General features: G+C 38.1%; 1 protein-coding gene across 8 annotated transcripts in view; it reads right to left on the bottom strand.

Annotated features, from left to right (window-relative positions):
- Window positions 1-574: 574 nt before the first annotated feature.
- LOC121732881 (CBP80/20-dependent translation initiation factor) overlaps window positions 575-27,331 on the bottom strand; it is a 49,383-nt gene continuing 22,626 nt past the window's right edge. For 2 of the 8 annotated variants that reach the window (XM_042122894.1, XM_042122893.1), the window contains exons 3-10: window positions 25,435-25,894; window positions 21,451-21,532; window positions 20,205-20,304; window positions 5,732-5,879; window positions 4,740-5,001; window positions 3,975-4,165; window positions 3,079-3,276; window positions 575-2,620 (exon numbers count right to left, since the gene is read on the bottom strand). In XM_042122894.1, the coding sequence (XP_041978828.1) occupies window positions 2,399-2,620; window positions 3,079-3,276; window positions 3,975-4,165; window positions 4,740-5,001; window positions 5,732-5,879; window positions 20,205-20,304; window positions 21,451-21,532; window positions 25,435-25,566 (1,335 nt within the window). In that variant the 5' untranslated portion in view covers window positions 25,567-25,894 and the 3' untranslated portion in view covers window positions 575-2,398. Of the gene's footprint in view, window positions 2,621-3,078; window positions 3,277-3,974; window positions 4,166-4,739; window positions 5,002-5,731; window positions 5,880-16,723; window positions 17,023-20,204; window positions 20,305-20,736; window positions 20,997-21,450; window positions 21,533-25,434; window positions 25,895-27,331 lie in introns of those variants that run through there. The other 6 variants (XM_042122896.1, XM_042122895.1, XM_042122897.1 and 3 more) reach the window with 5 other exon arrangements.

The following is a 27,331-nucleotide window of genomic DNA, read 5'->3' as shown; positions in this document are numbered from 1 at the left end:
CGTCGCCATCTAGCGGCGTTAGGCGAAAACTATCGGTACCGCAGTGGCGGACGGATAATAATATTAGTATATATACCGTATTAAATTCCTTGTGCATGGTAGAGCAGTAGAGCTCCTTCTCCTCCGTGAGTAATTTGTATTAGCTGTGTTCTTCTCCTCCAGCTTCCCAAGGAAGTAGATTGCCGCAATTGAATACTAGGTGGCGCTACATCGGTAGTTAAAATTGGCCGCGCCTGTGAATTCAGCGTCACACAGAAATCACAGGCGCGGCCAATCAAACAACCAAATTGTAGACAAAATTTTAACTACCGTACACATTTCTCAGCAGGCAGCAGCCTAGCTTGCTACATATACTGTGCAGCAGCCAATTCACCGATTGTCCCTGAATGTCCCTGAGTCCTGACTCCTGACCGATTAGCTTTCGTCTAGATTTATATCAATATCAGCCAATATCATAATTTCTTTACAGTCTGCTGACTGCTGAGTGATTTTTCTAACGTTCCAGACAAATATTTTAGCAAAAATGTATACTGCTGGGTGCAAAGGTAAGGTAAATAATGAAAACAAAAAAGTTATTAAGTATAGTTTTATTTCTTTGCAGTATAAGATACAGCAATAACGAAAATAATGTTATCACCCTATGCATAGGGATTACAAAATACACTTGATATTCTTGTTAGCACCATTTTTTTGGATTTTTCTTTTATTTTTTATAAAACATATCATAACGTTTACAGTTACGAATGCGTTGTAAAAAGTTTACGGTCTTTTAATTATATTAAATGTGTAAAGTATTACCTAAGCTATTATTAATTTAATGTTTGATATTCACTGAAATATTGATCACACATTAATTCTAAACCTAAGTATGGAAGTTTATGAACATAGTACAAATAATTTAAATTGCTAACAACGAGTAAATAAAAATTATGTGAGTGCGTCTAATAGCACATAGGTAATATAAAACAGATTATTAAACCAAATAATATAATTCAACAAGTATACAACAGATTTGGTCCAGCTGGTTACAACAGTTTGTATTTCGTTAGATAATAATAATTTATGTGAATATTATGTAATTACAGTCTTTAGTTACGATAGAAAAGACGAAAAATCTTACAATTAACAATATCACAAGCATAAATATTTTCGCATTTCAGTCAAACAATAACATCTATGATAACATTTTTATAACTATCTATATTTTTTTGTTTCCTACTTCGATTTTTTCGGTCGCTTTGACCGACAAAATATCTCACTAGTAAAATCGAGTAGGCAAGTTTATGTATTTTTTACTTTATTACAAAGGTATTAAGTGTTTAGTTTACATTAATACTTTACATCGACATTAGAAATCCTGGAACATAGAACAGACAAAAATATTCTAAGTCCCAGGAAATGACAATAAATATTATCTCAACAAAACCCTACTGGTTACTTTAGAATGAAATATGAAGGGACAAAGGGCCCAATGCACCAACTACTATGCGAAACTCGTACAGTAATGTACACCCTCAGTATGCCAACTAGGTACCTAACATACACATAATATATTATTAATACTTTAAGGCATTTTATAATTTTAATTTACGATAAATAATGTTCTTTACATATTTTTCACGACTTTAAACGGTTTTCGTTTCTGATCGAACGAAAATCGCTGCAAGTTGAAAAATATCGAATCAAAGGCACTAGAAATGAGCTTATGGCATCCGTCGCCTACAGTAACACGTAAGATTATATACCTCGTCTAAACTAACTCAACGCCACGAAGATCACAATATTGAACTTGATAATGAAATGCTCCCAGTTTTTCTGTATTCCCCACCACCTCCGAACCCCTCCCCCATCACCGATAGTCTGTGCTGCAAAACGAGGCTGGCACAAAAATAGGAACTCAAGTGAAAATAAACCGTAGACTACTTAACAAAAAGCTGCGAACATTAGTAAATCAAAAACCATTTCCTTGTCGATCACTAAAACTTAATGAAATACACGATGTGCAACGGGACTCCCGAGTCCCTAGTCCCTACACTTTATTACCCGACATAGCATAGTAAAAAAATTACTCGAGATATTCATGTAATGTAACTACATTCGACAAGACGCAAAACGAACATTTGACATGTAGTCCATGCGTTTGACAAGACGCAAATCGTACTTGCGAGTTGCGACGCACTTTGACGTGCAATGCTACCAAACGTCAAATACCTAGCGAGTATCATTTCTTTTACTACTCAATGTGGGCTAGACTTTTTCCTCCCGACGTATTCGTCTATTTGACATGTAGTCCACATATGGCGAATATCATATCATTTCCTACTACGAAACGTGCCCATTTCTCCCGTTACGTTCACACGTTCATCTTGCACCATGCTGCAAGGGTGCGTTATATTCCCTACTTGGAGGAGGGGTAGTAGTAGAGCACCGCGCAGCCGGGCAGCTGCCAGCGCGAGGCGTGAAGCTCTATGAGCTGCAGCAGCGTCCGGCGGATGGAGGGGGCGGAGGCGGAGTTGATGAACGCGTCGCGGACGGCCGACAGCAGCCGCTCCAGGTCGCCCGGCAGCTGCGTCTCCAGGTCCCGACCGATGTACGTCAACACGAAGAACAGATTCTCCGTCTGGAATTGAAGAGGAGGCTCGAGTATACATTTCTCGGATTCTGAGGTTGTTTGCCAGGAGTTTATGTATTCAGCAGCGCTTTGATTAGGTGACGTGACAGTTCACAAAACGGCAACGCTGCTGTGATACCTAAACCACTATTAAGCCGTAATTATTGCAGGCCCGGATCTACGTTTTAAAACGTGGGGGAGCAAAATCCCAATTTGCCGCCCTCCAAGCAAAAATAGGTAATAATTTTCATGGTCACATCAGCTAAGGTTTTAACCGCAGAACGAGTTCTACGGAACTTTGTTGAATTGAAGTGGCAGTGGTGAGAAGTCACGGTCGATCCAAAGGCGATACTTAAAAATACTTTATACGTTTAGTGGCCGGCGTATGCAGTTCTCGCAGCAGCACGCATCACTCATACTCACTGCAGGGCTAAATGAACACCAGAAGTATGTGTCAAAGTACTCACATCCCCCGGCGAGGGCACCGGCTGGCGGATGCAGTCCTCGCAGCACTTGCAGATGAGCGCGAGCAGCACGTGGCCGGGCTGGGCGCTGGCGCCGCGCCGCTGGATAGCCCGGCGTCGCAGCTGGCAGTACATCTCCAGCAGGAACGACAGGAACGCCATAAGCCGCGGCCGCCCCCCGCCCACCACCGCGCTCAGCAGCTGGAATTATAGTCATTGAATTTAGATGGAGTCAAATGAGGGTGTTTGATATTAATTTGCCACCCGGTGCCGCTATGTAACCTTAGAGCTGGGACACAAAAACACGGCACGACGTCGTACGGCGTCGTACGGTGCCGTACGGCGCCGTGTCGGACGCGCGTCGTAAAAAACCACGGCACGGCGCCGTACGGCGTCGTACGACGTCGAGCCGTAGAAACTCACGTAGAAATTCAAGATGAGTTTCTTCGGCACGACGTCGTACGACGCCGTACGGCACCGTGCCGTGGTTTTTTACGACGCGCGTACGACACGGCGCCGTACGGCACCGTACGACGCCGTACGACGTCGTGCCGTGTTTTTGTGTCCCGGCCCTTAGGGCTTAGGTTCTATCGTGTCAAATAGGCATATTATTGTGACACATGACAGCTATATCGTGACATATGTCTGCAGTTTGACACGATAGAAGGCTACATAGCGGCACCTGGTGGCAAATATAATATAAAACACACTCATTACCTATACAAAGAGGCTTATCTCTTATATTTTTTTCTACGTAGACTTAACCTGCCCACGGTCGTTCTTATGTAATGAATGTCAAATTCAGACTTTATGGCCACCCGTGTGTTATATATTCCCGTGCTATACTTACTACGTATTTTTACAGTAATCTGCCTTTTAACATTTTTCAAACGCCTCACCTTCTCCCTATCCTGGTACCACTGTTGACACGTGTTGAGCAGCGACTCGAGGAAGGTCTCGGTCTGCTCGCGCTCCACCACGGCGATGCAGCGGCGCGCGGCCGGCAGCGCGTACCGCGGGGACTCCACCGCGCGCGCCACCAGGTGACCCACGGCGTCCATCAGCGTCCGCGCGCATACCGAGTTCGGATCTGATGGGTAGGCACGTTAGTGGAACTCTGGTGGAAATTATCTGAGACATTTATAAAGGTGCATTGTGTTGCTAGATAATATATACACACCTTGCGGGTAGATGAGACGAAATACCTTATTTTTATGTACACCCCCTATTCGAGAACGAAAAATAGCAAAAGTTGCTTCACTTTGATAATGCTCAAAAAAGAATCATTGCTACTTTTTCGTTTAGTACAAGCGCACGATTATATTGTTATCTCGTTCCCACAGGTACGCGAGAGCGTGACAGCAATAATTTCGTGCGCGAGTAAATGAGAGTAAAAGGGATGACATTCTACGTGCTCTGAGACTCGACTGCCGTTCTTATGTGCAACAAATGTATTGACTATCGGTCATCAGAATACACTTCATAGACCGCACTGGTCTTCATGCAAGTCTAACAAGCTTATTTACATAGCGTAGACACATAGACAGTACATTTTTCATCACGTACCCACAATCAAGAACCTTCAAGACCAATATACCGTTCCATCGAAATGCCCGTGCCATTGTGCTGGAATAAAAAAAAAAGTTACACACCATTACTCTCACCTTCCAGAGCTCGGTCTATACACTCCTGGATCTCGGGGGGGAAGTTGCCCAGGTCCCCCGCGTCCGCCGCCAGCCCCATCGCGGCCATGCCGCTGGCCAGGGCGTCGGCGGAGGTGAGGGACTTGGACCGCTTGAGGCCCGGCGTGAACGACTGCGGTCTGACGCTCTTCCCGTTGCCGTTGACGAGGGAGGAGGGCGGAGACTTCTTCTTCTCCGATATCGTCTGCTGCGGCTGGAGCTTGAAATGTACCCGCGGCCCGCCCTAGAATAGATCCATTTATTTCTATAAATTAAGTACACTTTAAAAGTGACACTCAATTAGCAGAATAATACAATTTAATTTTTTTTTGTTAGCGCATACATGCCCATTACTATCCCACTGCTGGGCAATAAGGCTTTCCCCAGGGTGTTCCACTTGTCTCGCATATATTTTTTTAATCCAAGATAATGAAAGACGAAAGTGAGTGAATAAAATAACTCTGAACGAGAGAGTGTATTCATTCAGTCCTACAAGTAACTGACTTCACTATTGTTCTATTCTCTATGGTTCGAGTAACTTGATATCTTTTTTTTTAATTGACATGTATTCACTGCTAAATACATTAATAACTCTCGGATTTTCTAACTGTCTCTAATCTCTCTGTCTGTGTATATACCTTAGCCTTAGGCTGCGTTTCCACCAGAGATGTGTTGCGAAGAATGCGTTTTTGAGAACCAATAGAATCGCTGCGCTGAGCAAGGTCACGTCAATGAAGCGATTCTATTGGTTCTCAAAACACATTCCTCGCAACACATCTCTAGTGGAGACGCAGCCTTATACTTACTACTATTAGAAATGCAAACGCGTGTCTGTCTGTATGTCACCTTTTCACGTAAAACAGCTGAACCGATTTAAATAAAATTTAGATGCAGATATTTGGAGTTCCAAGAAAGGACACAGGATAATTTTAATCCCAGAAAAATGTACGGTTCTTTATATTTAGCGTAGTGACCGTGGCGTGCGGCACGTTCCCGCTGGAGGCGCTGACGAGCACGGCGTGGGGGCGGTAGTGCGGCGCGGGCCCGGCGGCGGCGGCGTGCAGCACCGCCGACCGCGAGTGCTGGAGACCCACGCTCGTGAACCCCACGCCTACTGCCGACCTGCAATGGGACACAGTTTTTTTTATATATTTTGTTGGCCCGGTAAAGAAAATATAACTGAGTTATGATAAGCCACAGATAATGTAAAAAAAAATATAAGTGTGCGAAATTCAAGTCTGCGACTGGAGAGTGGAGACATATTTGATTTTTTCCCCGGATCACGCTACAGGCCCCTCGCTACTTAATGCAATACCAATGAATCGCTTGTAGAGTTAGGTAACGTACTCGTCTAAACTCTAAAGAGGAAATCCTATTTAGTGTTGGAATTACTGATTTAATCGCTTTATAGCAAGGTAGAATTCTCCTACAGAGGGAAACCCTCGCCTATAAATTAACAACATAAAGGTGGACTTTCAAAGTGAGCGTCAGTGACGCCGCGACTGTAAAAATGTATGTAAGTGACGTAAGTGACGTCACAGTTGCCGCGTTAGCGTCATTACTCATTGCGCTCGACCTCAAACCATACATTTTTCACAGTCGCGGCGTCACTGACGCTATAGACCAGAGGTCACCAAATGGCGGGCCGCGGTCCGCATCCGGATCGCCGACCCATTGTGTGCGGACCGAGCATGTTCAGAGATGATCTTCGTTCATCTTAGGACTTCAACATCTCTAGGATTTAATGTCAATATCTATAGCTTGCACCAATATTTCACGCCAAACTTCAGAGAGATAATAATAATAATGAACTCTTTATTTGCACATAAAAAAATACAAAATGCGAAAGAGAAACAATTTTTAGGAAGAGCGCAAATTGGCGGTCTTACCGCTTTAAGCGGTCTCTTCCAGACAACCATAAAAAAGGATATTTAAAAGAAATAAAAGGATTATGACAAACAAAGTCTCTTAAAACTAAGTTTTTTTACGTAAAAGATATAACATATAAAAGTAATGTTTTTATTCTTCGTAGTATTATATGTATAAAATAAACTACATAATACTTACGATTTACACATATAAAGCATATAATAATAATTAATAATCATATAATATAGATACATACATAAATATAATACATATCATAATAAACTTGCGTGCAAAAAAATCGACCCACCTCTCTCTTTATGATTCAAACGGCTTACGGCAATAACTCAAAAAATATAATTAGTATTAAATAACTTTAAGTATCGTTTGAAAGGTAGTTTAGTAAGGATTAAATTAATGCTATGATTATTGTAACTGTACATTATTTACTTAACACTTTAGGCATAAAACAAAAAACAGTGAGATTTCCATAACCTTTTAATTGACAATTAAAGACAATATATATTTAAGGAATATATATAATTAATGACGAGATAATTAGCAACAAAAAAATGGTCATTGATATCTAAAAAATACCTTTGTAATTTCCGTAATTAAATTTGTTTAATTTTTTTTTTTTAATATAAAATGTGTGGACCGCGAAGGTTATTTCATGTTTTAAAACTGTATTCCTAGGTATTACACTTGATAGTAAATTACAGTGGGGTCCTCACATTGCTAATCTAGCAGGTAGGCTCAGTTCTGCAGCATATGCAGTCAGAAAAATTAGAGAAATTTCTGACGAAGACACGGCACGATTAGTATATTTTAGTTATTTTCATAGTAGGATGTCATATGGAATCCTTTTATGGGGAAACGCTGCCGACATTAATACAATATTTGTGCTGCAGAAGCGAGCCATACGTTCTATTTATAAAATGTCTGCTTTAGAATCTCTGAGAGATAAATTTAAAGAAATTGGTATTCTAACTGTTGCTTCTCAATACATTTTGGATAATGTAATATATGTTAGAAAAAATATAAATAAATTTAAAGTTAAAAGTGACATTCACTGTAGAAATACTAGAAATAAGCACAAGCTGGACATGCCAGTGATCAGACTTAGTAAAGTCAGTAAATCTTTTAAAGGTCAATGTATACGCCTTTACAATAAAATCCCAGAAAACGTTCAAAATCTTTCCATTAATAAATTTAAAAAAGTAGTCAAAGAGCGTTTGTGTGCCAAAGCTTATTATAAGGTCAATGATTTCATAGAAGATGGCACATCTTGGGAGTAGGATGGCTTCTTGCAAGGCTACTTCTACATTATTATATTATGACTTACAATTATGTATGTTGACATTGTATATAATATTAAGTTACAAAATTGTAAACTTTATTTTAAAAGAATAATTTTTCTCTCACTTTTTTGGTAAAAAGTGGAACCCGTGCGAGTTTCTTACGCCGCGCCGGTTCTTCTCGCCGGGGTAGTTCCCGAACCGGTGGTAGGCATCAGGTAGACATTCTGAAAAAATTTGATTCAAATTTACTCAGAAATAAAACATTTTTTATTTATTTATTTATTTAAACGGACCCCGAGCGAAACTGATTGGTGACCCCTGCTATAGACGTTCGCTTCGAAAGGCTACCTTAATACCTATAATATGTATATATATATAGGTAATAATAGGTTTGATGAATAATGTAAAAATCGGCCAAGTGCGAGTCGGACTCGCGCACGAAGGGTTCCGTACCGTTATAGAGCAAACATACACCAAAATTGTGTTTTTGTATGGGACCCTTATTTTTTATTTTATTTCAATATTATTCTTAAATATTGAAGTAGACATATATTTAAGGCCTTTGTGAAAATATCAAGTGCCTACCTGTTGCCATTATTGATATTGAGCAAAAAATGCCAAAAAAATGCCCCATTTAAATATTAATTTTATTTTGTTTTTAGTATTTGTTGTTATAGCAGCAACAGATATACACAATCTGTGAAAATTTCAGAACTCTATCTATAGCGGTTCTTGAGATACAGCCTGGAGACAGACAGACGGACAGACAGACGGATAGACAGACGGACAGACAGACATCGAAGTCTCATGAATAGGGTCCCGTTTTCACCCTTTGGTTACGGAACCCTAAAATGTACGTAGTAAGTAAAGCCGATATAAGAATTGAAACCCCGGGCCTGGTAAACATATTTCGGCCTTACAAAGTAACTATCACAATCATGATGGCAACTGGCATTATCATCATGGCCATCATGATTGTGAAGCTACTTATACATCATGTGTCCAAGTGGAGAGAGGCCGATCGGTCTGTATAGCTAGCTATTTAAAATAATTCTCAGTCCTAACTCTTACAAAACAATATCAGTAGCACCATAGCTACAACAATGCGGGCATTGTATGCGGGTCACACGTTCGCCCGTTTTAGGCGTCGAATCCTGCCGGCTGCCGTGCGCGCGCAACACTCTTCCATACAAGTAGCGAGCATTCAAAACGGCCGTGCTATAGCATATTGTTACAGAATATTTTATTAGCAATTATTCATACCTATTTATACACGAGGAAATGTCTACTAGGGTATCTTCTTCTGTCTTCATAAGTACATACTACATAGTAATTTTAAAACGCTGATAATAGAGCAAGGAACTCTACTGCTACACTTATTTACCTAAACACTGTGATTGGTTATTTAAACACCTTGGTAATTGGTTATTTGTATGTAAAACAACGCAACGGCAGCGCTGCGTCGACGCAACGCTGACGCAACGCGCTGTGGACTGGCTCTTATGAGGATTCCACACCGCCGTTTTTCCATACAAACGCTGTTCCCTGTTTCCTCCCTGGATAGTGCCGGTAGAGTTATGATTTTTTTCCTGAATATCTATGGCCACTATTAGCATGTCTCTATGTTTTCTTTTTTTTTTTTCATAATTTTATTATTATAGTTTGTGCGTTTTATGATGATATGCGTGACACATTATAATTGACAATAGTAGGGAAGTTACCTAACAAAAATTAATCGATAGTTTAAAAATATCGAATCACTTCGTAAAGGAATTGCAATCGAAATTATCGATTTCGTACTGACATTTCAGTGGTGCCGGCGATTTAAGATGGCCGCCCTTTTTTATCGATTTGATTTCGATTCAACCGAGTCAATCTCTATTGACATAAGTTCCGTTTCATGCATATGACATTTTTCAAATGTTTTCGTAACAATAATTTTATACTCCTATTTCACAGTTAATATTTATAATTTTTATTAATAAGTTAGCATTTAGCATCTTTTCATTTTTATTCATTACAATTATAGGAAACATTTGTTTTTGTAGATGGAAAATAATTTATTACATTTTGATTTTTTTTTTGTTTTCTTGTAAAAAAAACCCGTAGCAAGGAACATGAAAACTGTCACCCATATCATCTTAGAACGCACAAACTATAAAAAAGATAAGAACGTCCAAAAACCCAAAAAAATGGCAAGATTTTCCTCTGTGTTCAAACACCCAGAAAACAAAACTGGCTAAAATATACAAAAAAAAAAACAGGAACACAGCTCAAGCCTTGCTTTAATTCTCAATGAAAAAAGTACTTAAATCGGTTAAGTTTTGGAGAAGGAATCAGCGGACAACGAATCGAAGATTTTCTGTTCTTTTATTAGAACTTTTGTCGTGTTGTCTCTATCGCGCTCTGCGGTGGGAGACTTGAGATTGGTGAGACAGCAATACATTTTCAAATACCTATTTTCAATTTCTCTCGCCCCTGGTGTATCCTCTTATGTATACCTACAGACTACAGTCCTACACCTAGGTACTATTCGTTAATTTTTTCATGGACACGTTTCGACTATTTAAAAGTTACTTACTTATATGAAACGAAAACATTTTCAATTTCTTTCTACGAATAATTAACGAAAATTAATTTCTTTAAATAAGTAATGTAAATTCACACACTGTGTGCCGTAAATAATATCGTAAGTCTGGGTCTTATCTTAGTTTACTACAAACGTTTTTGTACCAATTTATATATCATGATAATATTTCTCTAGATAACATGATCTTCCTTACCCATATACGTTTATTTAATTTTATATCTTTTGTTTGAGGATCCCCGAGGCCCGACTCGTACGAGATAATGACATATTAAATAGTATATTATATGAGATAAAAAATAAGTATTAAAACACACCAAGGCTGTATAAAGTTACGTCCTATTTTAAATACTTACTCGTAATGTTAATGTTCTAATATTATCTTACTAGATGAGTCATAGCTTTTTTAAGTTTTGAAATATAAACCCTAGATTACCTAAGTCTAGTCTAGACACTGCCTATTGGCTGTTTCTTGCTACAATATGCTGCTACTTATTAGGACATGCAACTCAGAATTTTTTTCCGGACCACGCGGCACGCGCTACCTTTTCCCGACGTGTCCCCGAAAAAATCGGCCAAGTGCGAGTTAGACTCGCGCACGAAGGGTTACGTAACACAATAGAGCAAAAATAGGCTAAAAATTGTGTTTTTTTGTATGGGAGCCCCCCTTAATTATTACATTTATTTAAATTTTATTATTAATTATTAAATTACATACACAACTGAGTATTTCGTGAATATTTCAAGTGCCTGTGTGTTGCCGTTGTTGATATCGAGCAAAAATAGCAAAAAAATCACGTTTGTTGTATGAGAGCCCCCCTTAAATATTAAATTTATTTTATTTTGTTTTCAATATTTGTTGTTAAAGCAGCAACAGATATACACAATCTGTGAAAATTTCAGCAGTCTAGCAATAGCGGTTCTTGAGTTACAGCCTGGAGAGTGGAGACCCACAGATAGACGGACAGACGGACAGACATCGAAGTGTTAGTAATAGGGTCCCATTTTTACCCTTTGGGTACGGAACCCTAAAATGCAGGAAAATCGAAACATCAGGCGGATGACGGTAAGTTCGCCGCACTTATAGATATATCCGCGGGAATCGTACATTTTCCGCTTCATATTCCTTGCACGAAAGTACGGCTGTAATCAAACCTTTGAGGCTTGACCTGTCTAGGCTCCCATACATTTTTCAGCCAAACAAAACTACGCATTATGGACTATGGTCAACCAGTCCACGGTACAGCGGAACATGGAAACGTTTTAAAACACTGTCGCACAAAAAATGGTCAATCGCTGATTCATGCGGACGGGGGCGCAGGAGGGGAGAGGGAGGGGTCAATACGAATTTAACTTGGTGTATCATCGACCTTGGTTGCTGTACAGCATACAGCAATGCGCTTGCGAGAGACAAGTGTGTCAATTGTTAGTGACTGTGTATTGTTATTTTATGTAATGTACATACTACAGTATGACAATATCAGTCGCTTTCAGTAATCTGTAATTTATAATAACTACTAGCTGTTGCCCGCGACTTCGTCCGCGTGGACTTCAGTTTATAGCGCGCGGTGTCAATAAAATTGGTGTCAAAAGCTTTTTAAAACCCTGGTACCCCTTAAATCAAAATACCTACCCAAAACAGCCGTGTAGTGTGCACATAATATGTTTTTTTTTTTAAATTAAACTTTTTTATACCTTTTAAAGCTTATTTAGCTTTACACAACTTAGCTGCATAATGCATTACACAACTTTAGCTTTGCCCAATAGCCAATACCCATAGGCCATAAACTATTTAGTATTTATTATTGGTAGACTGTTGTTTCTGATTTCTATGTTGGTACGTGAGTTATATAATAACATGTATAACAATCGAAAGAATCGAAATCCTCGGAATCGGCTCCAACGATTTTCATGAAATTTAGTACATAGGGGGTTTCGGGGGCGATAAATCGATCTAGCTAGGAATTATTTTCAGAAAATGTCTTTTTACTCGTGTTTTATCGATAATCGATAAACTGAAAAATATGACTCTTCCTGACAGCTATTGGCGAATAATAATACTATTATGTGAGCAACTAATTGTTTTATCGACCAGCAGATGGCGTTATTAAGTAACACGAAGTCAATGAGCGTTTGCTATAATACCGAGCAAAGCTCGGTCATCCAGGTACTAGAAATACATATGAGCAAGCGATAGCGCGATCTAGGCGACTCTTGGCGCCATCTGTTCCAGTTTTTGGAACTAACTTAATTTGACCAAATTTATGCATTTTCACCCCCTTACAACCCCCTTTTCCAGTTAAAAAGTAGCCTATGTCCTTTCTCAGGCTTTAGACTATCTGTGTACAAAATTTCATTACAATCGGTTCAGTAGTTTTGGCGCTGTTGTTTTTGAATTTGATATCTATCTAAGTTGGTAGGTGAGTTCTTAGTTAATAACGTGTATAACAATCGAAAGAATCGAAAAACCTAGTTTGACATGGTACCACCTCTTATAGAAATACGCATGAGCAAGCAATAGCGCGATCTAGGGGACTCTTGGCGCCATCTATTTTGAGTTTTTGGAACTAACTTAATTTGACCAAATTTACGCATTTTCACCCCCTTACAACCCCCTTTTCCAGTTAAAAAGTAGCCTATGTCCTTTCTCAGGCTTTACTATCTGTGTACAAAATTTCATTACAATCGGTTCAGTAGTTTTGGCGTGAAAGCGAGACAGACAGACAGACAGACAGACAGAGATACTTTCGCATTTATAATATTATATTATTATAATATTATATATAAATATATAATATATAATATATATAGTATAGATAGGAAGCAAAGATTGACAAAAACTATTTGCACAGGTGTTTTAACTTTAGGTACAGTTTAAATCACATTACAATTTACATTATACCTAGTCTACAGACAGTTCCGGATATATATTATTGTAATTTGTAGATTGAACCTGCATAACATATGTAAAATGTAGAGCCCTTATACAAGATACAACACACATGTGATGACACCTGGCTTTTTGATTTATCACGTTAACTTCTGCGTGGTATACAGTGGCTGTTGGACAGTTAGCTAGTACAGGCACCGCTTTGTGATCTTCAAGCTGTAGTTCTTGGAGGATTTGATATTTCTAACTGACGGGACTAATGGACTACTGAATAACTTTCTTTCAATCAGCCATTCTCAAAGGGTGCTTCCGCGGAGCAGTGCACGGTGCACCGCGACCGGCCGGATCCGTCAAAATTTTGATGCTGCCTTTGATAGTTGGACGGATAGATTCTATAATATCAAATATGGTTAAGAAAGACAGTTACTAATATAATAATGTCCTCAAAATTAGTTTCGGTAACTCATTTGAAGTTTCGTAAACAATACTATTACGTAAGGTTTCGCCTCCACATTTACATTTTATAATGTAATCATTAAAAAATAAAAATGTTATTTAATATGCATGTATTCTGTACTCGTTAGTTTCAACAATTTTTTTAAGATTATATAAATTATATAATTTAAGTAGGTGTGTGTAAAATGCTCGAGTAAATAATAATTGCAAAGCAAAGTCGAAGTCACTGCACACTACGAGTAGCAGGCTTAGGTTGAGTAATGGGTTGCACCAGAGCACGCCTCTGGTGTTAAAGTTAAAGTTATGGTTATAGTTAAGGCTAAATTTAACTTTACCTTTACTTTAACCTTAACTTTGACCGGAGAAATTGACCGATGACAGCTGGTCAAACAAGGTTATAAATGAACGTGGGCGGGGGCGCTGCTGGTAAAGGAGAACTGTCAAAAATGGCGTTTTTGTATGATGACAGCGTTAGTTCCTTTTTTCGCCACGTACATTTAAAACCTTGTCGAGCTCTGTGGTTATGGTTAAATATGGCGTCTTGATGGCGTCCATTTTTAACTTTAACCAAAAATTTGTCATTTTGCATTGTAGTTTATGTTACAGTTATAGTTAAAGTTAGTTGGTGCAACCCAACCTGGTAATTATAGTAAGTAATAGTACCTATGACCACAGGAGGAATGCGTGAGATTAAAAATACTGACAGACTTTAGAGAAAAATTGACAGATTTCCTTTGTTAATTTGTTTGAAATGCTCATGAAAAATTGCACATGTGGTGAGAGGTGGCGCCTTTCCTCTCACCACATGTGCAATTTTTCATGAGCATTTCAAACAAAATGGTATAGGTGGTATAGAAGATTACCAGTATTCCTCTATACCACCTATACCATACGGTTCCAGGTAGTGAACACTATGAACATGCAGAAACTGCATGTGGAAATCCCACGCCAGGTAAATAGTAATAGAAACAAGTGGAGAGCCCTATCTCGGAAAGCAAATTTTGGTGGTCGCGTCCCTCAGTCATCATACGACTAGGAATGAAGGAAATAATAAAGTTTTAGATTTTTGTCGCTAGCATAAGAGAACGCACAGGATTGTACGTTAGTGGCGTACGTTCCCTGTTGAGCATATTATACTCTAAGGTTGGGTTGCACCAGAGGCGTGGTTATAGTTAAAGTTAAATATGGCGTCCAAACACCCCAATATATTCTCATACGACATCTGTCAATTTTTCCGGTTATAGTTAAGGTTAAAGTCAAAGTTAGTCGGTGCAACCCAGTCTAATAAATAAACTCTTGTCATTTCTCCGTTTTACGTTAATTCCCTCTAACCGGCTCCATTGTACCGGAAGACAGTCATCGCGACAAGCGCGCCCGGCGACCGTCATTACATGATTCATACGCTCGTTTGTCTGATACATCGTACAGCATATTATTATTTAGTTCATGTATATGTTCACTTTGTGTTTTAAAATTTTAAAAATTGTGAAGTCTGAATGGTGAACTCCTACAGTTCCGCATGAATAGAGAGCTCTATCTGCTAGAGACTCTAGACTCTAGAAGAACAATATTTTTAGTCGGTATAACAACAAATAATAATATGGTATGAGTCAAGGCTAGCTCTCGATCTGTTAAATAAGTTAGAAAGCGAGATGTTTTCATTTAACGCTACGCTAACACTGTTTTTCCATACAAACGCATTCCCCAATTTGCTCCCTGGACAATGCATCTAGACAAATTATTTTTTATACAATATTGGGATCTGTTGAAGCTATGCCTCTACGTTCAAATTTTTTCTAATTTTACTAAATAAATAAATATGACCCTTCGAAAATCGTAAAAAATGAATGTCCCGTACCCCGCCAATCACCGACCAGAAAACAAATTGAAAGATCTTTAAGATAAAATAAAAACGTAGAGGCATAGACGCACTCTTCCTGAAGACATTTAAAAATAAATAAATTAGATAGGCTCTATTTTGAAGGAGGAATCAGAGGACTAAGTTACCTCGATTTACTGTTTCTGTCTCTATCACAATACACGTGCTGGCGCAGGGTGAAGCGTGATGGCAATAGTTTCTTCGTTTAAATTCTCTTACTCTTGGTAAACTACCTAATGACCCGTTTTCTAAGATTTTTTGACGGAGTTAAGATAGAATTATAGAGATGTATGCAGCCAGCCAATGCTTTTGATTGGCTAGCGTCAAAACGTGAACCAATCAAGAATGTTATTGAATAGATAAACAGCAGACACTCCCTAATTCGTTGACAGAACAGAGCACACTCTTATTTCAAACATTCAAATATAGAACAAATGAGGGTACATTGTTTACATCTATCATCGTGGAATTTGGTTCTAACTACAGACCGGATACAGTTTAACAGTAGGTAAACTTAAAACCCTCGTAGTCTTCGTACTTTGTAAATAGTTAATGTAACTTAAAGGAAACTAACTAACTGTGATATTTATAAACAGACTGAGTATTGAGTAAGCAGAATAAGCAACTTTGACTTTTATTATCGAAATAATAATTGTATTTTAAAATAGTGAAGTAAATAAAAAGATTGTAATATGTAAAGTAAGTAATGTTCTTATACGTAGGAATACTCTACTTCGAGTGAGAATAGTGAACTATAGGTTTATCTGCAAATGATTTCAGTTAAGTACTTACAAGACAATCTCTACATTTCTACTTCTTACTAAACACCTCTCCTAGGTAGTGAGTAGGTACTTAATAAAACTACAATAATTTTGTTCGCAATTTAAAATAAATTAATCCTCTATTTGTTTCCAAAAGTAAGGCAAAAAATCCTGCAGTACTTTTTGTGTGCTGAGATCATCTGCATCATAGACCATAGCAACTTACATATCGGAGGTGCTAAACCTTCCTCGCACCATCTCGCACTTATCACTACGACACTATTTGCATGACGATAAACAAATCCACAAACAAACTTGGCATTGCACTATTATCCTTCACAATATTTGTTACAAATAAAAAAAAACACATTAAAAATGTAGAGTTCCAAATTCGAATGTCGTTCGTTCGGTTCGGTCATCGGTGTTTGTTTTTCGTGGCGGCGCGTGCGCACTGGGCGCTAGACGCGTGCTTTTGGCGCGCTCGCGCTGTCGTCAGAGCAGACGGTAGCGGACTGCGGAATGATAACAAAATCCGCACGATAACTACTACGCAAAACGTAGTCGGTAGTTTCCAGTCCGCTTGGATGCTCGCCAACGACGAAACCGACTCAATCTCCCTGTATTTGGAACATCCCGAGAGCATTATTTCACAAATTTATGGCACGATAAACGTTATACACTTTGGGTATTTTTAACGAGATCGGTTTAATATCTCAACACAAAATACAAGTCACGTTCTGCTCATACAAAATATAAACTATATTTACATCAAGATTCAAGGGCGTTCTTACTACACAATACACCGAGTACCAAACCTTATAATATTATGATATGTTGTTGTCATTTACCGACTACGCTGAGCTCTTTCCCTCCTAGACCTTAAAATTGTGCAGAATAATATTATTACATTCCAAAATTATTTAAGCAAACTGCAATGCATAGCCTTCTTGTGCATATTTAACCTCCTGGAAAATGTAGAGTCATTATTTTTCCGATTGCCCCTTCTATTTGTAGTCTGATGATTTACAAGCATTCCTCGTACTTAGCTGCGTGAGTAAGTTTCATTATTCATTACTAATCCACATATTTAGAAATGCTCATCTTCTGTATAATTTTCATATTCATTTCAAATGGAGTGTTAAAATATTTCTATTATTGTGTTGCAATTTTCAGTATTAATATATTAACGACTTCTCATAACCACATTTTAGATCAACACAAATAATATTTACCTACACATTGTTTGTTTTTTTTTAGTTCTCTATCTGCACTCTGCAACTGAAAGTATGCGCAAAGGCTATCTCGTTTAGCTATGGGATGACGGGAAAATCTTTATTAGGCAAAAGAAACGATACGCGATAATGCGCTAGGCCTTCAAAATTTCTACGCCTTTGTTAACCGATGCATAGTTTTTTCATTCAATTTACAGACTCATCTCGCTTCTTTAAAAACTAATGAAGCATTTTATTAGTCGATACAAGACAATAGGTCATGTTTTCAACGTCAAGGCTGGGTGCTTCGCTGTCGTCGCCTAGACTCTACATGTCTACATCGCAGTCGGCGTCCAAAACATTACATCACATCCGCGGTACGTGCTACTGACGATGTTTATTTTGGGCGACGATTATGTCACTATAGCAGTAAATCAAAAGGGGAGTGAAAATATTTAAACGCGAATAGACTAAAGGAGCAGGGAAGAGCGTGAGGCGCCGATCTCACAGAAAGATGTCTGAATAATCTCATGTTGACCTGTTTACGATCTTTGATGGATATCAAGATAGGTTGAGTCGTAGGAAAGTACCTACATGGAGAAGTTCATATCCCGGAAGGAAAATAGTTTCCGGAACAAAGTTATTTTCGGTACAGTGACCAGCGACCAGTGACCAGTGTAGATAAACGCAGACTTTGAACTAATGTAGAGGTTACATTTTCCCCTCCCAATGATCTTAGCTTTTTATTTCTTTATTACATTCCCAAATTGAGAATTGATTGGGAATATGTTGAGGTGAAAAGAGCTTACCGGGAATCCCAATAAGCTCTTTCCGCCTCAATATAGAGAGGGAAAACTATAGATCAATATTCTACATACCGATCAATTACCCAGCAAGGCAGCAACAGTTAATGCTCGAGCGCAGTCAATAATTAAGGTAACCGTAACTATTTACTCAATTTCTATTGCAAAGTCATCATCATCATCTTTTATTATCAGCCTATTTTGCCTATCTTCAATTTACCTCGGTGAGGTAAATTGAAGATAGGCAATTTCAAAACTACTTAATATGTTTATCTAGTATCTACCTACTGTAAGAAAATCAAATGTCACGAAATCTACAAAATATTCTGAAAAACGCCTTGTACGCTACTTGTCTCTTTCACTCGAAATACCACTAAATATCTCTGTTTCCGTTAGTCATGCGTCAATTTACGAAACTCTACGTGCTCCGCAATCGTACTGTTTTTTTATATTATAAAATAAAGGAGTAAAACGGAGAAAACTATCGTCACCCATGGACACACGCAACATTAGAAGGGCCGCAGGTGCGTTGCCGGCCTTTTAAGAGGGAATACGCTCTCTTCTTGGAGGTTTGCAGGTCGTATTGGTCCGGAAATACTGCTGGTGACGGTACGTTCCAGAGTTTTACAGTGCGCGGTAGAGAGTTACGAAAGTTTGCAGTATTTATCATTTTCGTCATTCGTGTTGCTTTTCATTAGCATATCCATAGAAAAACTATTTTCAAGTGCAATAATACAGTGTACATAAGTATACCTTAGATGTAGAGTGGAGTATTTATTATGAGACTAGGGGAGAAACCAGCAAACGGACCACCTGATGGGAAGGGATGGCTCCGGACGCTTAAAATCTAGCAGTTCTATGTGGTCCAAAATAGAAATTTGTAATTTTTCTCTCATAAATTATAAACTATACCGCTTATGTAGAGACAACTGAAAACCTAGTAATGTAGTTGTATGTAACCGCATATGTAGTGTCATAACACCACCGCAGTAAGGCCTTGGACAACTAGCACAGTATGTATATGCTCTACTATATAATACACATTCCACATATTGTATTATATTGAGCACTGTTGTCTGTTCCTGATATTTTAATCCAACTTAAGTACATCTTCGATTCAATCCCGATATGATCAAATAGCAAAATAGTTTTCTGATACACGTCGAACGAATGCGATTCACTTTGTTCTGTAATCGAGAGGATTCTATGGCCTTTCCCGGGACTCAACGTATCTCCGTACCAAATTTCATTAAAATCAGTTCAGCGGTGAGGTAACATTTTCGCGTTTATACATAATATTAGTACAGATTGATGAAAAAGTGTTAAGCTGTAGATTTAGCTGTAGATAAATTTGGTGTGGAGATAGTAGATAGTATAAGAGACGGAAAAGGACATAGGCTAGTTTTTATCGCAGCAAAATGTACGGTTACCGCGGGATAAACGATTTTGCGGGTTGCGGGCGTCATCCATAAACATGAGTTGCGACTTGCAGGCGACATTTAGTGCCAGGCGCCGGCACTTCCTGATAACTGATAAGTGATAAGTGCTGGATAGACTATCCACCACTTAACTTGACAGAGTATGGAGAATCTGTCAAAAAGGTTGTGGATAGCCTATCCGGGACTTTGTCAGGAAGTGGTGAAACAGGCCCTTATAGTCTAGTACTATTATATAATAAAGGGTAGAAACTCACCTATTCTGCAGGTCAGCGGGCTTGGCCATGGTAAACTCCTTCGCGTGGACGTTGAGCTTGTTGGCCGCCGTGGTGGTGGTCGCCGCGTCTGTGCGTACACCTGTGCGTCAACGGTGGTCGTCAAGAGAAGAGATGATAGGACAGGTGAGAGGTACAGCTGAGGTTTTTTTTAAAGTCGCAGAGAGGTTGAAGTTTTTTTTAAAGATGGATACGAGTAGTTTGCTCATAGGTGAGGGGTGCCATGAAATGTGTGAAGGAAAGATGAGTGAGGGAATGACATTTGACGAGCATTTGTTGTTTGTAGAGTAAGAATTAACTATTACTTAGTAGTCTTACGAATGCTTAGTAGTTACACCATAATTTGTTCGTGATGTAAACAATGTACGCTTGCTGTACAATGTACATACAAAGTTAACATTTCAGGAGTATGAACAACTGCTAAGCATTCCTTCGAGTGTGTGAGTACACAAGATACTATTCCTAACCAAACTCGCTCTACATTTTTCATTACTCCTCTAAGTTGCTTGCAGACCTGATTCCTGCTTATCTTCTACTTGAGGTTTTTCAGGCACTACATCTTTGACAACCTCAACGGCTCTAGGCACAGTCGCTTGCACCAGCGCAGAAGTTACTGGCATTACAGACGGATTCACAACACAATGCGACATTCTTATCTTCTCTAAACCGTATTTTCCTTATTCTTGTACGTTTTTTCACAATATTTACTGATTCTCTCATCGAAAACACAAAATCGCGTTGACACGAGAGGCGTCAAAACAGAACACTGTCTGCGCGTTCCAATTATGACTGTTTGTTTATTTTTAAATTTGGCGCCAAATTCACGGGCGTGCTAAGGAGTTTTCATTTATTTTTTATCCGGTCAGTGATTTGAAAACAAAAAAATACTTATTCATCTTTATTCATATATTATATTTACATATTTGTGTTTGTGTTGCAGAATAACAAAAGTATTTTATTATTACGATGCAAAGGTTTTATGTAAAATTTTAATTACTCGGCAAACTATAACCTAACAAATGTAGGTAATTCATTTGTTTCGCGATAATATTTAATATCGTTTCTATAAAGTACCAAGAAAATATAACAAAAATTATTGTGACTATTATGTAGAGCCGACTTTTAAAGTGGATAATTATTATATTTGTGCCATTTTTTTTATCAAGGAGGTCCCCCCTAAACACTTTTCTAGCGATAATTCTTATTTAAATATTTTTATTTGTCTCACCTGGCGGTCTGTATATTTCCAGCGTCGGTTTTCCCTTGGCGTTGGTCAGTATCATACTCCTACGTTTCCCATTGTTTGGAAACTGTAACATAAAAAATACCATTTACAATACGCACAAGTATAATTTCATCACAATTATAATGTCAGTATATGCTCATACTTAGATATAATAACAAGTGAATTATTAGTAGGGAATATTACGAAATGGTTGGAGCAGGGGGCGCCACTCACACAAACAGTAAATAATCCGACCAAAATCCGATATGTTGCACACGTCATATCAGAATGTTGACAGAAACGTTGACATACGTCGAACATAACTTTTTCTTTACTGTCTGTACTGTGCTGCCTCTATCGTGAAAACATTGCATTTGCAGTAATATATCCTATTGACATTCACAAACATTTTTGCATTAGGTTATAGTCAAAGAGCTCGCATCGCACCAAAAAATTACTATTAAGTACTTAATTGTACGATTGTTTTTTTTTCCTTTGATCATAGTCAACTCAACTGCTAATAGTAATTAAATTATTTTATTTTTAAACGCGATAACTTTATTTGCATTGTAACAGAATATGCTTTTTAATCCAGCCAAGTAATTAAAACTTATTTGTGATCCGTCTTAGAATGCACAATAATGGTCGTTTCGTAAGAAGTAAGGCCAACTAGTTAATAATTGTGTGTGGGCTCACAATTTAGATTGTCGTCGCCTACGCTAGTTGACATATTCATATTATTTTTATTAAGTATTATTTATAATTTATTATATTTTATAATGTAGAGTATAGTTTAAATATTTTAATAACTTAAACAAATTGGTCCCAGGAGATTTACTCTGATAGTTCGAATATATTATAAGGATTACCTTTTCGTCGTTTAATTATTCTTATCACGTGGTTACATACTTTCGAGTTCAGACTCTATTTTCGGATTGAAAACAGTACGATATAATATACCAATCAAATTCATACCTAGCAGGACCAATCATAAACAATGCAACATGACTTACTTGTTAATCTAAGAATACATTTTATGGAATATTAATCAATAAATATTTCTGGAATAAGTCCAAGTGCGAGTTGGCAGTAGAGCAATATGCTGCCAAATTCAACGCATAGCGAGCGATTCAACGTTGAATGTAAACAATGATTATAAATTTACATTATTAGTATAAAAATTGTATTGTAGAGTTTGGTGTATGTAATAATCTATATACTTATAATAAAATCGTAGAGGTAAAATTTTTGTACATTGAAAATAAACTTGAAAAAACCGATTCAGGGGCATGTAAGAAGAGTAGTAGAACACATTTTAACTGTTTTTGAAATTTTTGTTTCTCTGTCTGTTTGTCTGTTTGTACAGGCTAATCTCTGAATCCGCTGGACCGATTTCAATGAAATTTGGCATGATGATACCTTACACCCCTGTTCAACATCTAAGATACTTTTTTTTAACCGACTTTCAAAAAAGGAGGAGTTAATGTTTACTTTGCTGTTTGTGGTCAGATTTTCAAAATTCTTTTTTTGTTGTATAGATTGCCCGAATCCAATACCATGTTTACAATAAAATCGGTCAAGTGCGAGTCGGACTCGCGCACGAAGGGTTCCGTACCGTTATAGAGAAAAAATCGGCCAAAAGTTGTGTTTTTGTATGGGAAATTAAATTTTAATTATATTCTGATTGTATTATTAATTACTAAAGAACACATATAATTAAGGATTCTGTGAAAATTTCAACTGCCTGCCTGTTGTCATTATTGATATCGTGCTCGAAAAGGCCAAAAAAATCATGTTTGTTGTATGGGAGCCCCCTTAAATATTGATTTTATTTTGTTTTCAGTATTTGTTGTTATAGCGGTAACAGATATACACAATCTGTAAAAAAATCAGAACTCTAGCTATTATGGTTCTTGAGATACAGCCAGGAGACAGACAGACGGGCAGACAACGAAGTCTTAGTAATAGGGTCCTGTTTTTACCCTTTGGGTACGGAACCCTAAAAACGGTGACTTGACAGCGGCGGCCAGTTTGAGCATGCCCCCCGGGCTCCCTGAGATCATATCAATGTTTTTCAAAGGGTTTTCGTGGTTGGATACCGCTGTCGATCCTGGTGACACAGGAGATACAGTGGTGGGAATGTGTTGTGGCCGGTGGGCCAACGCCCATAAAGAAGTTAACCATTTGGGTAAATAAGGCGCTGCCGCCGCCGCTGTTTGGCGTGTTTATTCTTGAGCCTGTCCCTCGGGCTCCCTGAGATCAAATCAAAGGGCTTTCGTAGTTGGATACCGCTGTCGATACTGATGACATAGGAGATACAGTGGCGGGAATGTGTGGTGGCCGGTGGGCCAACGCCCATAAAGATATTACATTGTGAGTAAGTCATTAAACAACTTCAAGCGTTATTTTGTTCTGGTTTAGGTTATGAATCTGAGAATAAGAGGTAGGTTAAAGAGGGATAGATGCCTACATTAAATCCCGTCTTCTGAAGTCTATCGTCTACCTCCGTCACATGTTCCTTTCCCCTGTCCTGTGGCCCTCATCCCCTTTCCACGCCAAGCGGTCTTCGAAGAAAGAATTTTTCAAAACGATAAGTATTTGAAGTTCAAGTTTCCTGGGTCTTTGATGTAAATTAAAAATTTCGTGTGTAATATTATTAGATCCAAATAAAATAGTCGTAGAGACGGGTGTTCAATTTTCTAAATCTCGATTTTAATAACATACATTCACGCGGACGAAGTTGCGGGCAACAGCTAGTTTCTAATATTCTGTTAAAGATGAGTTGTAATAGTATTGTGGGATATATGAATGGCGACTCCAAAGGAATATCTTCCGTCCGAGCGTGGTGGTATATATATTATGTCTAATGTCTCAGTCATCTGGTTCAATTTGCGATACTATTGAATGACTAGCACATTTATTGAATGACTCAGCCGAACGTTGATTGAACAATCGTCATTCAACGTCCAACTAGTTAGCGATTTGTAACATAAGAACATAGCCCTTTGAAGAGAGCGGACATGAATGTATTTCTTTTTGATCCCACTGCGACGCGAGTCAGCGTTGCCAGATTTTTTTTTGTGCCAAGTCGGGACTTTGGAACTTTTAGAGTGAAAAAGCGGGATTCTTCAGTGAAAAGCGGGACAAAGTAAAAAAAGGTATAAAGGTTTTTTGAAGTTTTCATCTTTTTATTTGCGATAAAATTACGGTTACGTGACAATAGATAGCTAAAGTAGCCAAAGAAAATCCACCCCTCTACCTCCCACACTTTTATCTTCATTACGCACCTTTCTTTCTCAGCTCGCTGCACGTACGTTCGGGCTTTCCCCGAAAAGCGGGACTGAGCCTGTCCCGCGCGGGACATTTAATTTTGATGAAAAAATCGGGACGTCCCGCCAAAATCGGGACGTCTGTCAACGCTGACGCGAGTAGTCACTAAACCAATATGGCGTCAAACAGTTCGCACAGCTGATAGCACTGTGTTGATATTTTTCGCGCGCAGTCACCTGGCTAAATCGCTTACCGCAGATTCAACCAGATGACTGCGACATTATTATGATATACGATATTATGTATATACCGACACACTTAGAAAAATTCTATACAGAATTATGCAAGCTTTAGGTCTTTAAGTTATTCAATCCTGAAATCTGATTTGGGTAAACCTAAATCAGTTATCGGACTAGTGACGTTCAAGATTGTTTTATTACAATATTATAACACTATTATACTTAATAATTGTTCTAATTTCACTGGCCAACAAAAAATGAATAAAACTGAGGCTAAAAGAAACAAAATTACTACAAATTGTTAATAAGGATACTCCAACATGAACAAAAATCATCACAAAGTTCGTGTGACAAAAACAGTGTTGACCAGTTTTCTTTAACAAATCGTACCTTCGCCAGGGCAAGGGTAAATAGTGTGAAGAATATACATTCTACACCCACGTCTTACCCAAGCTACTACAAATTTTTATCTAGTTACCTGGTTATGATGCATGTTGTGATGCGACTGCGGGCGCACGAAGCTGCGCTCCCTCATGATGACCCCGGGCGCGGCGAAGTCCTGCACCCGGTAGCTCCTCTGCAGGTCCCCCCGCACCATCTGGGTCTGCATCTCGGACGGTTCTTTGGCTAACTACACTACGACGCTCCGCTTCGGCGTCGGGCTTCGGGCCCAATAAATACACTAGATAAAATGACTAGGAGAAGTGAGATTTGGTTAATATATTTACAAAGCGCGTGCTTAAACTTAACGACGAATATATCACTGTGACGTCACTTCGGAGATCCCGATATATGCATATATCCGTAACCCCAGTCGTGGCCGGGGACTGGGGGGGTCGAGGTCGTTTGACGGCCGCGAGGGCAGGCGGCGGCGGAGCGGGCTATTTCGAGGGCCCGGCTGATGAGCCTTTCTCGAATCGTTTCGTTTTCCTCCCTATCTGTAACAAAAATACGCCAATTATTTTTTGTTTCATTAAAATGTAGGTTTTGTGTATCACTATTCACCAGATACTGTCCGGGACTTTAAGCACAACAAAATCGCAGGAACCGTGTTTTCGCAAAAAATAGTACATTACGCACCTTGGGCAGGAAAATAAGAAATGTCTCAGATCACATGTAATCAACACTCAACACACATATTGTGATCTGAGGCTTTCTTATTTACTGCCCATGGTGCGTATACTATTTTTAATTTTTCTCATCGACGGAGGCGGAAGACGGCAACATATATTTTATCAAAATCAGTCAAATGGTTAGAAATTGTCACTGACCCAGGACTGTGTATAGTCAGTTAAACGTTTTTACATTTTATTAACCCAAATACTAAAATTCAGTCACTAATAATATGCTTGGCATTGAAAATACTACCATCCGATGCCTCATGCTAAAAGTATTTTGCATTTGTATCTTGATAGTTTGCATAATTAGCATTTTGCATTATCTGCACCAGTCATACAGTTACCACGTTACGAAGTGAGTGTAGCAAATAGTACTTATCATGAATTGTTTTGGCACATAAAGATGTAATAGTATAGTATTGGAAGGTTGCAGACATTTAGTTAAATTAGCTACTCAGTTAAACAGCTAAGCGGATAAGCTTATAGATTCATCTTTAGGATGGCAACAGTTGGTACGATTTAATAAATTGTGTATGATGAAAACTGACGAATTTATAGTATTCATAATATGTGACAATTCAAGACAATTCTATTTATTTTTAAAGTTAACTTTAAAGACATATTTTAGTTCTTTGCCTCTTGGACTATGAACAAATTATTTTAAACCGAATGTTGAACAAAAAAAGTAAGTACAATGAACTTTAGGAACCAGCTGCTGCACAAAAAATTAAAAAATGAAATAAAATATATAATAATGTATGAAGTAGGTAGGTATAGTTATTTATAACTATATAATTAATATTATATATTTTGTTAAGTTTGAATAATAATAATTAATAAGGAAATAGGAATTTAAACACAAAACTTAGTACTTAATTCTGGGATTATTGCTACACCTCTACACGTTGCCAAAAAACAACTAAGGTACTAGCTACCATCTAGCTACGTGTTTTGTGTCATGAATTTAGTTTATTTATAAGTAAATAATTATGTACTTATTTATTACATATAATATACTTAACTAGTATTATCTTCCTAATAATATCATTAGTGATAGTAAGTATATTACTACTAAGTAATAGCCAATAATATTATTATATGTACCGTATATTGTAACTAGCTGTCCCGGTGAACTACGTGTCACTTTAAAACCTTCCCTGGACTTCTAAGAATATTTTAAGACTAAAATTAATCCGTTCAGCCGTATTCGAGCTTTAGCGTTACTAACACAATTGAAAATCCATTTTTATATAATAT

This window comes from Aricia agestis, chromosome 13 (genome assembly GCF_905147365.1).
Source record: "Aricia agestis chromosome 13, ilAriAges1.1, whole genome shotgun sequence".
NCBI classification, from domain to species: domain Eukaryota; kingdom Metazoa; phylum Arthropoda; class Insecta; order Lepidoptera; family Lycaenidae; genus Aricia; species Aricia agestis.
This window is presented reverse-complemented; position numbering and strand designations above follow the sequence as displayed.